Source organism: Pleurodeles waltl, chromosome 8 (assembly GCF_031143425.1).
Source record: "Pleurodeles waltl isolate 20211129_DDA chromosome 8, aPleWal1.hap1.20221129, whole genome shotgun sequence".
In the NCBI taxonomy this organism is placed as follows: Eukaryota; Metazoa; Chordata; class Amphibia; order Caudata; family Salamandridae; genus Pleurodeles; species Pleurodeles waltl.
The window spans coordinates 1417961012-1417979175 of record NC_090447.1 but is presented as its reverse complement, the minus strand read 5'-3'; the positions used below and the strand labels follow the sequence as shown (position 1 = coordinate 1417979175).

The window sequence follows — 18164 nt, the reverse complement described above, 5'->3', positions numbered from 1 at the left end:
CATAATCCCGCATTAGAGAGTGTCATTCTCAAAAGGAAGTGAGTAATGAAACATACTCTTCTGAAATGGCATACCCCGAGACTGAAATATTCCACTCTCAGAAGGCATAGTCCAGCACTGAAATGTACCAATCTCAGATAGCACAGTTTAGCACTGATATACACCCTCCCCCAAAGTCCTAGCGCTACGAATACACCCTTCTCCAAAGTATAGCTGAGCAATTAAATATACCCTTCTCAGCACTGATGTTCCCTTTCTCAAAAGGCATATGTCCAGCACGGAAATTTCCAATGAGATAGCACCGTACTGCACAGAAACATTCAGCCTTAGAGCCCAGCCCAGTATAAGAACACACTGAAAAACCCTGCCCCCGAGGCACACTGTGCCACTGAATACAACACTAAATCTCGGGGCTGTCTTCGTCGTCATGGTCACTACAATGTGAGGGAACTTCTGCCTGAGGGACAGACTCTTCCTTTCATAGTCAGAACTGCAACTGCATTTCCCTTAATTCCAAGGTTAAAAGTATTTATGTTAGTCCCCTTTCTCTCTCTAACCGACCTCCCTACCCGGAAATCCCCTTGCTGACAGCACTTTGTCCTGCTGGCCTTTGCTATTTCTCAACAAGAATTGGAAACAAGTTTCTGGGACAGTTGGGAAATGGACTGAGACGAGCACACCTTAAATGTTAGAAATGAAAGAGGAGTGGATTCCAGGGGTTCAAAGGATGGTCCTGGACCCTATTTAGCTCGAGGTATAACCTGTGATGGTACAGTGGAATAAAAACTGGGGCCTTGTAACTTGGAAGGCCTAATCAAAACATGTCTTGCCAAGTGATTCGAATTAGGTTTTATGGTATTTTTTTTATTTTCTGTATCTTTCGTATTGTCTATATTTAGTGACACCTGTTTTTATTCCATGGAAAGTTGCATCAAGTGTTTTCCCACTTTTATTTTTAGAAAAAATGGACACTTGCGTTTGCCTGAAGGTTTTTAGGCAAACGCAAGTGTTCAGTTTGTGTATGATTACATATATGATACGATACGCGCATCAAGATTTAAATCCTATAGCACCTAACCCGAAGGCATCCAAGCGCTACAGGGGTCAGTGCTTGTGCGGTATTTGCCAGACTGACATATCTGGAAAGAGAAGTTCTGAAGTTGCAATCATTATCGATAAAACTTGTAGGTAAAAACCTCGGGAGTTAATCACAATATCTCTTTTCTGTTCTTTCTGTTTTGTACATAAATACAGACGGGAAACGGATTGTTTTCTGTTTCCATTCATGTGTAAAAAATTATTAAAAATGGAAAACTGTGAGCCTTGACTGTAACGAAATAAGAAAAGGTCCTATTCGGACTGTTACGGATCAATTAAACAACAATGTGTAAAAGTAAATTCCACATTCTAATCAGTAGAAGTTTATGTTCTTAAACTTCACTTACGAATGCAGGAAACCCGGCATTATGATGGTTTGGTGGATTTTGCATTGTTAGGTACAGGTGCAGAGGTGGGAATGTAGGTGTGTTTGTGTGGGACCTACTGAGTAAGTAGTTGAATGTCAGCCTCCTCCAAATAGTTTTGCACCAAGGAAAATGCAGCAAATGTGTTCCTATAAAGATTCATCATATTTAATCGGCATATAGAAGAAGAGTTGTCTCTACATGCAAAACCTATTTTCCCCATGGAGCAAAACAAATGTGATTGTGTGATTTCACGATTATCATGTTTTCATGCTTCTGAATTTTCCACCTGGTGGAAATTTGCACGTGTAATTTTTGCTCAATATAATATGATACCAAAAATTCACGATTCCTTTAGACTTCCAGGGCTAGACGGGGAATTCTTTGTGAATTTCCAAAATTTCACATATCTTCTTCAAACATGGGAATAATTCTACTGAAGCAGGCATCAGATTTTTTCCACTTATGGCACTGGTGAAGAGGATTCACGTTAACACACACTATTATTGATAAGGCACAAGAAGCAGAAAGAAGATGGTGTAATTTATGGCCAGATTTACCATAGTGTTGCGTTGCCCTTGTGTCATGCAATGGCTATAAAACACTAAAGTCAGATTTACCAATCAACGCAAGGCCATCTTGTGTGGCTTTGCAGTACTTGGTACATCTGTAGTAACAGAAGGCAACGCAAGTTGCTGCTTTGTGTTACTCTACCCAAGGGAGGTGTTCCATAGGTGGAGCGTAGGTGCTCCCACGCATCCACCCATGGATTTTGGCGCATTCCCAGATTTACCATTAGTGCTAGGCCTGGGAATGCGTTAAAATGCTTTGCCTTCCGGGGGGAGATGCAACGAGGAGAAATATCTTTATTTCTCCTCGTTTTTTTCCTCTTTTTACGTGTCCTGCATTCTGCAGCACACATAGCGGAAAAAGCCTCAGTGGGTTGTTTTTGTGTAGGAAGATACACCTTGCTGCACAAAAACAATCCTATCTGCAATGCAGGCACCCTTGCACCATGGTGTAAGAGTGCCTGCGTTGCTGCAGGGCAGCTCATTGTGCACCAGTGCAGGGAAAGGATATGAATGCGCCATATAGTGGTAAATATGACACATTCCTGCCCTCTCTCTTCCACGCAGTGTAGTGCAGCAAGGTGTCCTGCTGTATTGCATGAAAGTTTGATAAATCTGGCACTTTGTGATCAAACTTATCTTTCTACCCATCAAACCTGCTGCTCTAGGTTTTGCCTGTGTCAATTTTTATTCGAATGTATGTGCATTTTTAGAAAAAACAACACTTACTGGCTAATTTTTGAGTTTAGACAAGCAGAGCACAGCCATAAATCAGAAGAACTCCAAACCGACTTGTGTCCCTCCCACTCTATTTACAGTCAGCCGAAGTACTGGGTTTCTGATGGTAGAGCCTCTATTAGCAGGGCGACTGTCACTAGATTTCCTTGACTGAGACACCTCCATAAGCAGTGACATCAAATAATTTCCCCCAACACACAGGGGTATTTGATTTTTTTTTGTTTTTCCTCCCCAAAAATCCTCCCTTAGCAGCTTATTCTTGAAAAGTAAAAAAATGTACAAATGGGTACATCAAACGTGGCGCTGGCTCAGCAAAGCTTCTATGATTTTAATTAAAGCACTGCAGCGTGGGCTTCACTGAGGACAGCAAGATCCCGGTCTGCCTGGCAGGTATCTATAACAAGCATTTGCAATGCAAAGGGTCTCACGTTTGCTTGAGTTAGAGCTATTAGCGTTGTAAACTCCTAACTGGACTTTTCTTGCCACATGAATTGGAAATGAAAAGTCAAACAGTTGACATAAGCGAGCCGATTCAAAGTGCAATGGCCGCCATGAGCATGAGCGGGAAGGAGAGACACAAAAGGAAAAAAAAAGTTTGCTCATAGTCAAACATATTGGAAATCGTGCAATTATCCATGTAACAGGGTCGGTGTCCCAGGCGGTAACCAAACCACCCCAAAGCAGGACAAACATAAAGCATTTACCAATTATAGTAAAGGATTTTTGAAAGGCAAGCCCATGAAAGATTGAAAGTGATGGGCGGGAGGTGGGTGTGGTTAAAGGCCCACAATACTTACAACAGGTCAAAGTGCTTGCGTGCTGGACCTAAAAATGGTAGCTCATCCTCTGCCGGGGAAGAGAAGGCTACAGCCTCTGCTGACCTGATGGGCCAATGGACCGCCCACCTACTCCAAATCAGGCCAGCAGCATCTTGAGTTGCTGCCTCTATAATAATAGTTCAAGTATGGGTCGCAATTACAAGTTTTGGCTCCAATATCCATACGTTGTTCCTCGCCCTTTCCCATCTCCTTGTCTGTCTTTTTCCAGGACCTTACAGGCGAAAAAGAACTCCAAAGAAAAATTGCCTTCCTGCTTCTCCTGTGCTACTCTTTCTAATTTTTCGGGCCTCATCGAACTATTCTCACCGTGACATCATATCATCTGATTATTCATGGAGGGTCCTGAATGGAAAGAGCTGCCAAACATCTGCCATCATGTGCGCGCACGTCTATATATGATAATATTTTGCGTTATACGGCTGCTTGCCATTTGTCCAGTGCATGCCAGGCGAAGGATTTCACACTTGGGAGAAATTAAGCAAGGAGCACTTTAGAAAATCTGTATCCGTGTCCCCCAGTTTAGTTATGCTCTGTAATGCGGGCTCTTAGCACACACCTATCCATCCTCTGCAGAATGGCAGCACGCCTACGCAGCCCGCCCCACTGTCCGGGGAGAGCATGACATCACTCTCCATTTGGCGCGCCTTCTTAGAAGAAAGTTCTGCACTCAGCGCGCGCAGTGTGAAATGCCACCTGACGGGCTTTATTCCTGCATATTCTGTTTCCATGCAATGTGTGCAATAACAATGACATTATTTTTCTGCCTCTAACAGAAAACTATTCATATGGTAAAGTCAACATTACAAGTTCAAGATTTTGTAATTTATCATAAATGCGCCACTTACACCCGTTCCACCTTCCGGTGTGAGGAACTGAACTTCCGTTGGCAATGCTGTAAGAAGTTCTTCAGCACTTCAGAGTCTTCAAATAAGGCAAAATTTAGGCAACAGGCAAAGTTATGCACTAAAAAAAAAACTTATCTGTCGGAAAAAATATTTTGGTAAAAGTGGGAATTTGCGTGGGTTTTTACTCCAGCAAAGCCCACTTCAGTGGGGGTTTTCAACATTTGTCTTGGAATTATCAGAAACAGATTGTACCAGTTTACCTGAGCTGCCCCTTAGTACTTAAAGCAACTAGCCGAGCTGATAATGTTCCTGCTCTTCAAGGGCCATGTGACGTCACCTCTCTTTAACCAATTAACACAGAAGATCAAACACATCGACAATGTGTCTCTCAATGAGTGTTCCGGGTTAAACAAGTGCTCGGAAGTAAGTGGGAAGGTACAAATAGACGGAACCTGGGGAAATGACCTAACTCAGAGGATTGCAGTCCTGGCCGTGCAAGAAGCCTAGGAAGCCAGCATGGGAAGTCGGCCTTTAACAAATCTACAAACATTTCCGTTCCTATTTTACCACTTGCAAGGGACAAAGACACCTTGGCCAAAACGAGGCATGTCTGGAGCCGTTCTCGGGTCACACTCGACACTGTCGCCCCAAGCTTATTTATCAAAACATTTTTCCACCAACACAAAACAGCAGTTTTATGTTATTCCGCTTGGGTTTTTTAGATACTAAAGACATGTGCCCCCTGGAGAAAACAGTTTATAAATCAAAAGTGTTGATTATGTGGTTACAAGTCGGGGTCCCTACAGCATATATTTTGTACTTGTCCGGTTTTAGGGTAGAAAGGAGAAAGTTATTGAAATATAATTTTTTACTTTTAAATATTCGCTCCTGTGGACAGCTGGTTAAATGGTAAGTCAATTCCCTCATGCTGCAGGGGAGTGGATTTTTTTAATCTGTTTTTAAAGAAGTTGGTTCATATCGAGACCTGGTAAATGATTGAAAAGGAGCAAGTTGGAGAAAGCAGCCCTTTTTTGGCTTGACCTTATGTATTGTACTTCTGTCTGTATTTCATTGGTTGATATACAGGCTGTGTTTGGCTCCTAGCACTCAATACTTTTTATGATTTATGCTATAAATGGTGTCAAGCACTTATGTTTTCATCTTCCCATGCTAATTTCATTTTTATTAGCAGTATTATCACTTTTATATTGTAAGGGTTTTAAATTAACCATATACAATAACATTTGTAATGTGATATAGATGGCAGAGTCCAAGAAAGTGCAGACCAGTGATATAAGCAGCCTGTACTCTCCTTTATCTGTGTTCATGAGGGAATCATCTTTGATTTGTAATGTGACTATCTCTGTCACATCGTGATTAGCAGCTGGCTTGATAGTCATGCAGGAGATAGCTGATGTGCTCTGGACTTCTTTTTTGCCGGTATGATGGCGTCCTGGCTGCATGTGTGGAGAAAGGTCTGGAGATGGTGAGCTTGTCAGACAGATAACTGGGAGTGGTGGTCTTAAAGGCTTTGTGGATGCTGCTGGGGTTGAAGATGGTGCACGTAGGTGGATTCCCATGGAGGTCCTTTAGTTTAGGGATGATATTGTCATATTTCTTCGAGCTCTTGATAAGGCATTCTGCAGCATGTAGGATGTAGGATGCACTTGGGGTGCAGAGTGGCATCTAGGAGTGTATATTGAAATTGGTTAACTATCCTTAGGTCTCTGGTGAGGAATGGTGAAGGTTTCTTGGCACGCAGACTCCCGCATCTCCTTAGACAGGGTGTGGGGTTTCCAGGAACGGTCAGCAATGGGGCGATTCAACAAACCTCCAGCAGGGAATAAGTCTCAGTCCTCTTCTTGAGGAAATGGGCAGCATTCATCTACTAGTCCAGGAAGCTTGCTCAGAGTATACAGAGGATGGTGTTGACATGTCTCTTCAAAGTGCGGGAGCGTGGAATCACCTTATATTTCCAGGTGTTAGAGGTTGCTTTGCAGGAGAGACCAGTTGAGGGTCATTCCTTCCTCAAGATACGCCAAGGGTCTTCCACTACAGCAGATTTTTGTTAGTTTAGAGGACCCCCAAAAGAGCTAAAATTCAAAAAGCAAAACTCAAGGGAACTTCTTCGAAAAGAGAAAAAAGATTGCATGATGGGGCACCTCTTACAGTCAAATGGGATGTTCATTCTCACAAAATCCCCTTGCTTAACTCTGCTTGGTGGAAAATTATCTTCACGGGGCAGGGGATATAGCAGTTTCTAATGTGCATATACCAAATGTGTTGCCAACTGGAATTTTCTCATTATATGGCAATAAATATATTTTTTGACAGCAGTATCAACGAAATAATACACTAAGGGCCATATGTACCAACGAATTTTCCCATAGACACAGAATGTGTAAAACCCTTTGCTACATCTGGCCCTAAGTTCTCACTTACAGGTGGTTGGATCCATGCAAAAGTAATGTTAAGCATTTTACCATACATTTTAACATTTGTTTTAAATTTAAGCTAACACTATGATTTCTGGGTGCGGCGACTCACCAATTGATAACATAATCACAAAGAATTGTATACAGACTCTAGGCTCATTGACGTTGGCGCTTTGGAAGTCTCATGAATTACTTGCTTTACTAAGTATATTTATGCTTCTTGTTGCCATAGCTGAGTGATTCCTCTTGGAAATAATTTCACCTTGTGTCTATTATGCATGTAGGTTGGTTACAGAATTAGGCACTGTTTGCCACATTATGAATCAACTAATTTGCATCCTTGCTAGAATATTGAATTAAATATGCCAAAGTTCTCATTATGCACCAGGCAATAGCATGCGGATATTTGCCAATCCTGGTTACCACATGTTTATGTCCTGCCTCCTAATGGAATGAATAAATTGAAGAAGAAAATGATGAGTACATTATTAATTAAATATGGTGAGCGCTTGGTGATAGAGGCGCTATGAATGATACATGCACCATGGTACTTATGCTGGAATAGCAGTTTCTAGAATTTCCCTACTGCCTTGTACATATGATGGTACATTACGTACCTACGTCTGCAGAAATGTGTCAACATATCTTGCCACATTTTGTGTTGGTGAACTTTTACTGAAAATGATAGGTCTACCAGGGGGAAGTTTTGTTTCTTATGATTTAAAAAAAAATATATTTTTATTCAGCTTTTCAAACACAGAACAAATACAGTCAACAGGCACAGCACACCCATCCCATGCATTACATTAAAAATATTAGAGGCAGACATCGTCATTCCGTCGGTTTAGGCAGTGACCACCCGCTCCCAATATCAAGGAAACAATGTTGAGCAGTTCTCGCCCTGCATTAGTGTACATCCCTCATTAACCCGTGGGCCGTGACTAATCAGGTGGTGTTATGGCCGTTCGGTGAGTTCCCCATGAACCCCAGATCTTTTCCCATTTTTTAAGGCACCCTCTTCATTCGTATATCGCTTTTTCTGCACCAATCCATATCCGTCCACCACTCCTCATTCCTAGGCAGTTGTGTCGCCCCCCCATGGCCTAGCAATGTTTCGCTTAGCCACTATGGCCCCAATTGCAAGCCAGAGTGCTGCATATTTGGGACATGTCCAGTCTCTCTTCATGTTAAGTAGTGGCCACTTAACATCCAAAGTGATTGACAGTGTTGTTACCCTTGCCATCAATTTTGTGACTCCCTTCCAGGATGACTGGATCTCTGGACAGGACCACAGAATATGTATAAATGTGCCCTTCTGTCCATACCCTCGCAGGCAGGCCCCAGACAGGGACCTCCCTATCTTGTGAAGTATGGTTGAGGCGTAATATGCCCGGTGTAGGACACATAATTGAATGAGCCTGAACCCTGCTTGAAGCACTATTTCTCAGGGCTTTGAAGTGCTTCTTCCCATTCTTCGTCTTCCATGTGTCCCACGTCAGCCTCCCACTTAGCCAGAATGGGCCCTGGCACCTCTGGAGCATTATCCATGATTTTTTTGTATATCAGTGAGTTGGCCTTTTCCCTCATAGGGTGCAGTCAGAGTCTGTCCTCTAGAGGCGAAGAGTCTTCTATACCCCGAGGAAGATGAACTTCAAGGGCATGTGTCACCTGTCTATAGTGAAAGTGTTCTGAGTCTGTAAGCTGAAATTCCGCCTGCAAGTCCTCAAAAGTCTGGGGTCCTTCCCCTTTTCAGATATCACCCAGCTTCTCAATGCCTATAATGTCCCACTTTGAAAAACCCTTCTGGCCCATGAGTTTAGACAAGAGGTCACTGTCCCAGAACGGAGTCTGTTCCGTCAGTTTACCCATCCATCCCAGAAAATGCGTGGCAGTCTGCCATATATCAACAACTGTCCGGGTATTGCTCGTAGTTTCTGCTGGTACAATACGGGAAGGTATCCTCTAGGCCCTATTGCCTTTCTATTCACCTGGACTGCTGGGTCTTGTCGGTCTGTAAATACCCAATCATTAATTACAATCAGTTGGGAGGCCCAGTAATATTTGAGAACATCAGGGATCGCAAGCCCCTCATCATATACACCTCTCTGGAGTTTATTGAGAGGAATCCTGGCTGTCCCTCCATCCCAGAGCAGCAATCAGACTTCCTGGTCTACCTTCTGGAAGAATTCATTGGGAACAGTGTATTTTGTAAAGCATAAAGTAATCAGGGTAAAGCCATCATTTTATAAAAGGTGGCTCGGCCCATCAGCGATAGTGGTAGGTCCCGCCAGAGGCCTACATCCCTTCTGAGCCTATCTAGGATCTTGTATAGATTTTGTTTAAGGAATTCCCTGACATCTCTAGTTATGTAAAGCCCCAAGTAAATTAAACCATCCAATTGCATGAGAAGCGACACTGCCCCGGCAACCGAGGTACCCCCCTGCAAGCGGGAATATGCATGACTTACCCCCAATTTATGCAGTAGCCGGACAGATCCCAAAAATGCAGAATGCCTGTAAAACCCTGTCAACAGAATGGGTGGGGTTACTGAGATATAGTAGTATGTCATCCGTTTATACGGAGATCCACTCCTCCCACTCGTATTCACCCCGTATGCCCCAAATAAGGGGGGGGGTGGGGGTGGAGGCGGTCTGACCTTAACCATGCCGCTAGGGGCTCCAACGCCAGGGCGAATAGCATAGGGGACAGCAGGCATCCTTGCTGGGTACCTTTACCCCCGGGGTCTTCAAACTGGGGGGCGGCTCCCCTAAGGGGGCCTCAAGGGATCCCAAGGGGGGCGCAGGCTCTGGCCAAAATAAGCATTGTGCAGATAACCATGCTTTGTTTTAAGCAGAAAATAATGTATTGCATTTTTAAAAAGGTAAGATAACTGCAAAGTTTAAATAAGTTTAGACATATTTAAACACTGCCATCTCAATAGAATACTTGTGAAAAATTCTGAGGGGGCCAATGATTTTTATTTTTCACTGGTGGGGCGTGGCATTTAAAAGTTGGAAAACCACTGATTTACCCAGACCAAATTGTCTGGAAAGCACTCCGTTCACTCTAACCTTCGCAAGTGGCTTTGTGTAGCACAGAACCTGGGGCAGAAGCCAAAACATCTCAGAGCAGCAAACAGATAGCTCCGTTCAATGCGGACATAAGCCGTTTGTGCATCCAGTGATTAAACCATGGCAGGTTCATGTTTGAGTGTCATTGTTAAGTGTAGTACCCCATATAGTCTATGTAAGTTTAAGCATGTTCCCCTGTGAGGCATAAATCCTGACTGATCAGGGTGTATCACTGCAGTGATCACTTTGTGCAATCTCAGTGGCAATGCTTTCGCCAACACTTTGGCCTCCACATTTAGGAGTGAGATGGAACAAAAAGAGGAGCACTCCTCTGGCGACTTATGCTTCTTTAGGATCACCACAATCATCGCCAATTTCTGGTCTACCAGAAGTTCACCTATCCGCATATCATCACAATACATGGCTAGGAGATGTGCCAACACCTTAGAAGCCACCCCCTTATAGAGTTCGACTGGGATGCCTTTGGGGTCCATTGTCTTCCCCACTTGTAAGGACCTCAGAGCATCAGTGATTTCGGATTCCGGGAAAGGACTCTTGAGGAAGTCTCTGTCATCGTCAGATACGGTTTGGAATTGGATGTCTCTGAGGAACTCATCACACTCCTCCTATGTTGCCCCGGTATAGTTGTATAGAGAGTCTCGTAAAAGGCCACAAAGTCCTCTGCCACTTCATCTGCTGACTCTGGGTAGTATCCTGTGGCATCTCGAACTTGTAGCACATCCCCCGCCCTTGATTGTGTTTCTCCAACCACACCAGGAGTCTGCCAGCTTTATTGCTGACTTCGTAAAGATGTTGTTGCGTGTACAGTGCGTGTTTCCTGGCTATATCTACGGCTAGGGACCGAAACTCACTCTGCTTGAGCTGGAGCTCGTGACCCCGCTGTGCGGTGGGTTTGGGGCCTCAGCCTCCAATTCCTGTTTTTCTCTTTCCAGCGCATCTAGCGCCACACTTTTTTCTTTTTTGTACCCCTCAATCATAGAGATCGCCTGACCCTGAAGCACCGTTTCAAACATCTCCCATAATATACTAGGAGACTGAACGGTTCCTGTGTTTTCTCAAAAGTAGTGCCCTGCCATTTTCCTAAGTTGTGCCATCTTATCCTTATCTTTAAAGTACCAAGGGTCTATGCACGGCATGGCCTCTGACTTAGGTAGAGTTCCCTGCAACGCCACTGTTAGGGGTGAGTGGTCAGATATCCATCTAGCTCCGTGTCTGGACCCTCTAAACCTGGAGGCCGTCATGTGGTGAGTCATTAAATAGTCGAGTCGGGAGGCACTAGAGTGGACTGCCGAGTAGAATGTATATTGACCGTCCAGAGGATTATGTAGTCTGCAAAGATCTGAAAGGCCTAAGGTGTCCATGAAAGCTGGCAGCAGAGAGGGCCGTGACTCGCGGGTATCTGGGCCTGTTCTATCCATCAGAGGGTCCATTTCCTCGTTCCAGTCCCCACCCATCGCTTAAATGCCTGGTGGCATCCTCATCAGTGTATCACTAAGGGCAGGCAATGTTTGTGCATGCATATTTGATGGGATATATGCTGAGCAAGTATTTAGGGCACATCTCTGCCAACTCCTTGATTGCGCCGTGTAGCTCCCAAGGGGATCATGCCAAGTGGACTGGGGGATGTATGAGAGTGATTTCTTGAACAACATTCCTATACCCCAGTCTGTTTAGGACTTGATAGCGATTACCCTTCGAGTGCATCTCCTGTATGAGAACTATATCAGGGGAGTGCCTTTTCAAGAATTGCAGCACCTTGGTCCTTTTAATTTTACTTCCCAGACCATTAACATTCCAGGTCATTATCGGGAGCTCGGTTTTAGAGGGAGGAGTCTTGCTCTGGTTATCAGTCATCTGTCATGCCCTATACATCAGTGCAATTTGGCCCCCCGTATAGATCACAAACGGGCCATCTGTATTAGTCGTCCCCATTTATTCAAATGTTTGTACTGTGCTGCGCCACTGCAAATATATATAACATTAAGAATTGTCATCAACATTTACATTAAACGAAACCCCCAACACGCTCCACCGAGCCTCCCTGCAAAGCAGGCCCAGAACTGCCCGCCCTCCCAACCTGTCACCCGTAAACAAAACCTGGTATTGTTAGAACGTGACTTGTACGCTACTCAAAAACTGTGGTTCGTATGCCTAGCAATCCACTATCCCAACTGTGGCAAGTGTCCCTATCCCTCCCCCCGCCAGTCCCCACGGAATGTGCAGTTTCTGCCCCCTAGTCACCAGCAGCCAGGCATAGCGCTCCATCCCCCATCTCCACACAGGCTCCATGTGCTGATGCCATCTGTTCGGCTCCTAGTAGTTTCTCACTGGTCCTCATGGTCACAAGCCGGCGACTGGCGTTCCCCAGGTGTCCTGTTTCTCCACTTGTTGGATTTACGTTTTTTCCTGACAATGCTCTAGCCCTCCAGCCAGTCCCACGTCTCCTCGGGCATCACAAAAAAACAAATTTGCCATTTGCAACGACCTTTAATCTCGCTGGGAGCATGTTGATATATTTCAAATCTGCCCTGTGGAGTGCTTTTTTTTACCTTAATGAAGCTGCGCTGGACCTGAAGTGTGAAGTCTGGGGAAAACCGAATCATCGCATTTTCATATTGGATGAAGTCCCTTGCCCTGCCGCCTGTCCCTAGCGTCTCGTCCCCTAAAATTAAATATCTGGGCTATGATGGTCCGAGGCGACGCTCCTGGCTTAGGTGGAGGTGCGCCCTTTCCACCATAAACAAATGAGAAAGTCTTTTGCGCACTAGGTGTTTGGTAATGAGTTCCTCCACACTTGGCTGTTCAGCCTTCTCTGGGACCCCAATAATTCTAGTATTATTGCAGCACCCTTCCTTCTTGATCTTCAAGGTGTGCCTTCTCTCGTCTGTCCACTTTTTCTTAAAGCAATTTTGTGGTGTTCTGGAGGTCACCCACAGTGGACTTTGTTGAGGTGACTATTTCAGACAGTTTCTGATAATCTGCTTGTAGCAGTGTGACGTCTATTGCCACGGCATCTAGTTTTTGTTCAATAGCCCCCTTTAAGTCTTTTATGGCTGCCTTGATTTCTCTGAGCGAGGGTTCCTCGTCCTGGGCCAGAACCTCTTCCTGACTCCCGGGCGGTAGCTCTATCTGTACTAAAAGTCCACCTGTGTATCTAGAGTTTCATGGGGTCTGCACCATACAAAGAAGCTCCACAACTTTTGCAGCTTGTGGTGTGATACCTATTGCCGGTGGTGGAAGGATCAATAACCCCAGACTAAGACCAGCCTTTTGCTTGTTTTACTCTGAGTGGTACTACTAGGGTGCAGTTGGACTCTCCTCCTGACTTTTTAGGATGTGGTAGGTATCCCTCTGCATCCTGATGCAACCACACTGCCATTCTTCACTTGGCAAAGTCATGTGACACGCTGGTCCTCTTGGCTGCGACAATGCTGCCCATATGAAGGGGAGAATAGTTTACTCTGCCCTTTTATTGCTCAATAAGCAATTCCTCTCCATCTTTCTGAGTGGCTGTTCTCATATAATTAGGTACCACATGATGGTGATGACAGAATAGCATCCTTGCCAAATGGTAGCAAGAAACACAGATTTAGCAGGAAGGTGACCTTGTGAACTGTAAGTTAACAAATAACACACAATTGGCATCGGGGATAGCAAACCTATGGTTCTGATGGAGCACTGCCCAACCAATGGGATAACACGAAATGCATGTCATGTGCCTACTGTACCTTGCAAGAGGTGAGGGTGAAGCGGCTGGTGAGCGCTTAGCACTGCAGTCATTTCATCGTGGTCGGAAGGATGAATGTATTCATAGATGCTGTTGCCAGTAAGCTCCACCTGGCAAAATGAGAGTATCGGAGAGATTAGTTGTTAGCATTCTCAATTCAGTTTTCGCTGTTTCAAAATAAAATATATTTACATTTTTATAATTATCCACTTAATTTCATATATTTATTTATGTGGGCGAAGGTACCAAATTCTTTGTCTCGTAGTGAGGTTGAAGATCAAGTAAATCAAACGGGGAGAAGGGTAGATATTGCTCTCGCAATATTAGGGGCACATGTGAAATTATTGGGGTAATACCCCGAATTCGTGCAAAAACTCCCAAGCGTAATTATAAATTCCATATGTAATGAAAGGGCACGTGAGGGAACAGAACACGGGGATAGCCTCTACAGACAGATTCTCTAACCACAAAAAGTAGTGTGAACTGCCTATGTTGTTAAATATGTACTCAACTGAGTTACTGATTACTACATGTCTTTACCCATCCACGCAAATAGTCAGACGGTTTGGGCAAGGTAGCTAATGGTATTCAGTGAATGAGCTGAAGAACGGGAGGGTGGGAAAGATGGGAGAATATGAAGGTGATCTGCTAGGCAGCAAATTAAACCAAGCATTGGCAATGACAATATGCCTGGAACATAACTTTTTAGTGACCTGTGAGTTTAGGTATTTAACTTCTCATCATACATGCACAATGTCAGTCATGCACTCTTCCACCAAAAGACTCATTTTGTTCACCCATTTCCCTATTAACAGTAAAACACACGCACAAACTCAAATTTCAAATAGAAAAAAGAAAGAAAGCTGCCACCTAAACGTTGAGGGTACATGTTTGCAATAAAAAAAAAAAAATTAAACATAGCAGCAGGTAGCCTTTTTACAATTTTATTGTACAAACTATATCCTTATTTTCGTGTTTACATGTTTAGAAGCAATATTAGACCATCTTGGAATAGTAAAACAATGATACACCATGGACAATCCCATTCCAAAATGGACACCTAGTTTAGAAGCAGCCACTATGTGTGATGCAGCTTACTGCAGATGAAATGAGAGGCAACAAAGCAGCCCAGCAGCACTGTCTGGAGAGCTGCTGGGTACTCTAAAAATAAAAATGAGCAATGAGAACACAAATACATGAAATGAGGGCTACAATAGGAGAAACAAAAAGCAACAGGACTGTCCCACCAATCCTGACACTAAGGGGCATATTTAAATTTTCCCTGCGGCACAATAACGATGTGGAAGTGTCGGTTTGTGACGCTCTAGCGGCATGTGTGCCCACACATATTTATAAGGCCAGGCAAAGCCACCTTGCCTGGCTTTTCATGGTCTTGTAAATATGGCCCCCTTTCACACATAACTCTGCATGAAAGGGACGTTCGATGGGTGTTTGTGTTTCCAAGCAACACCCTCGGAATCTATTGCATTCCCGGATTTACAAGGCTGGGAATGCGTCAGATTCCTACACCACCCCAGGGGTGGCATAAAAGTGGTGCAACAAGGAGAAATAACTTTATTTATCTTCGTTATTTCATCTTTCTATGTGTGCTGCGATCTGCAGCACACATAGAAGGAGGAAAATGCCATTAATGATTGTTTTTAGTGAATATGGGCCTAAGGCTCGCTCATTTTTATAAGGATGTGCACATATGAACATGTAAAATGCTGTCACCCACAGGGAAATCGAGCCAATGGCTGAAGTAGGCTGACCAAGTGTTTCATGCTCTATTTTATAATGTATTGAAGCAGAGTGTGAATGACTCTCCAATATATATATATATATATATATATATATATATATATATATATATATATATATATATATATATATATATATATATATATATATATATATATAAGCAGAAATCATTACACAGCATCTGAGAGGCTATATTTACCAGCTTCTCAAAGCAGGAATGACGAAGGCACCATCCATCAACCCTAAAGGTAATTTATTTTCTTATTTCATGTGAAGTACAAAGTGCAAAGTGCTATCCAGACAAATATGGCAATGCGTTTCGGCCTGAGCCTTCGACTGGCCATAGAGTAGGTTGTGAAGTCAGTGTATTTAAGTCATGTGATCACCCAACATTCACCAATAAAAATCCATGATCATTTTATATCACTTAAATGGCATTTATGATCGATTTTTTAACCCACATTTAGTTAATTTGTCTCAAATGGAGGTCAAATTTACCCTAAACATAAATGTTTCTCATTAAATCAATACATGTGTTTAAACCCTTCATATAAATATGTTCTTTTTTAGGTAAAGTACCATTTCTATGATGTTTTACAATGCACACTTATAGAAGTTTGAGGATTCCAATTGAAACAAAAACTGTTCTGTATACACTGTATATCATATTTACATCTCTCCTCACAGTGGGTTATTTGTTCACAGTAAAGTACCTAAAAAATTAGAACATATTAAGCTAAATATGAAGCATAACCGAAACAAAGACGCTGCTATATTCTGCAACTTTGTATAAGGGGATACTTTTCTACATAAGGATCTTATTTGTTTTGTTTATTTCATAACCCAATGAGATCATTTGGTAATCATCGCCAAAGTCTAACTAACTCTTCACGAAGGTTCAAGATGGACAATCCAGGACAGAACATGTCGCTTATCGAATGTCCCCTTTTGGATCTTTTCCGTTTTTTTATCTCCTATAGGTGTCTGTGTAATTCTGCATCCATGTTCAACCCCCATGACATTTCAGTTCCAATTAGAATAATCCACTTGGATTCCATCCTCCTCAATCTTTGTTCGCTGTCTCCCCCTCTATCATTCTGTTTAATATGTTGAATGCCGTAGTATCTCATGTCTTTTTGTTCACCCTGATGCTGTTCCCATATGTGCTTTGCTATTGAATATGTCATATCTTGATTGCTTATCGCCCTCATGTGTTGTAGGATTCGTAATTTTAACTTATTCACTGTACTTCCAACATATTTTTTACCATACACACATTCCAATACATAAATGACATATGGGGTCTCACAGTCTATTCTTTCCATGATTTTTATGATCCTTCCATCAAATGTTGTGAAATGCATCATATTTTTATCATTGGTACATGCTTTACACTTTGTGCACTTCCAGAAGCCTTGCCTTTTGTCACTCAACCTATTCGATGTATTTTTCTTTTGTGGGGTCATATGACTGCTTGTTAGATGATCCCCTAGTGTTGGTGCTCTTCTATATGTAATCAGTGGATGATTAGGTAATGATTTAGATAATGTTTCATCCAACAGTAATAATCTCCAATTGTCTTTTAAAAGTTTTCTTATCTTTTGACTCCCTGCATCAAAACGCATAATGTACCGTGTAGCATCAGTGTTTGAATCACAACTTTTTTTTCTGGAGATCAAAAGTTCATCTCTTTTTCGTTGCATCGCTCTTTTCAATGCATCATCCAAGACCGAGTTCGGGTATCCCCTTCTCGTTCATTTGAATTTTCAATTCTACTTCTTCTGTACAGTTACGTTTAACCCTCAAACATTCACCATATGGTAACTCCATTTTAAAGCCTTTGGATGTCCGCTATTTGCATGTAATAAACTATTGGTGGGTTTTCTATGCATTTTTGTGAAGATTCTTCCATCTTTTATGTATACACCAATATCTAAATAGTTAATTTCCAACTCACTTATTTCATATGTAAAGCTTAGTTGTTGGGGATTATTGTTCAGCAATATTATAAATTGTTTTAAAGGCTCTCTTTCCCCCTCTCCTATCAGGAAGAGGTAATCTATGTAGCGTACCCATAACACAATATGATTTCGAATTTCCTGATTATTCTCTTACCAGACCACCTGTGATTCCTACATCCCCATCAGGAGATTTGCATACGTGGTGCGAATGAAGTCTCCATGGCTGTTCCTTGTTCTTGTAAATAATATTTACCATCAAACAAAAATACGTTATGAGTCAGACAATACTGCAGCATTTCTAATAGCATTTCTAAATGTTCCAGTAAGCTGATAGATCTTGATCTGAGAAAATATTTACAAGATTCCAAACTGTCCTTATGTCTGATAGATGTATATAAGGAAACGACATCAATTGTGGCCATAATATAATTGTACTTCCAAGGTATGTTATTGATCCTATTTAAGAAATCCATAGAGTCTCTCAGATATGATGGAAGGTTTGAGACATATGGAAACAGGAACATGTCAATAAATCTTGAAGTATTTTCAAGAAGAGACCCTATGGCGCTTACAATCGGGCGCCCTGGTGGATTTGATTTATTCTTATGAATCTTTGGCACAAAATATATTGTAGGAGTAACCGGATAGTCCGTTTTAAGATATCTATATTCTTCATCTTCTAGCAAACCTTTATCTAACCATTTTTTTAAGATACAGTGGTATTCCACCATATA

General features: G+C 42.6%; 1 protein-coding gene across 1 annotated transcript in view; it reads right to left on the bottom strand.

Moving 5' to 3' along the window:
* SIM2 (SIM bHLH transcription factor 2) overlaps positions 1–18164 on the bottom strand; it is a 285872-nt gene that overhangs the window by 86904 nt on the left and 180804 nt on the right. Inside the window, exon 4 of the mRNA XM_069202534.1 lies at positions 13710–13818. Coding sequence (XP_069058635.1) covers positions 13710–13818 — 109 coding nt within the window. The remainder of the gene's footprint in view (positions 1–13709; positions 13819–18164) is intronic.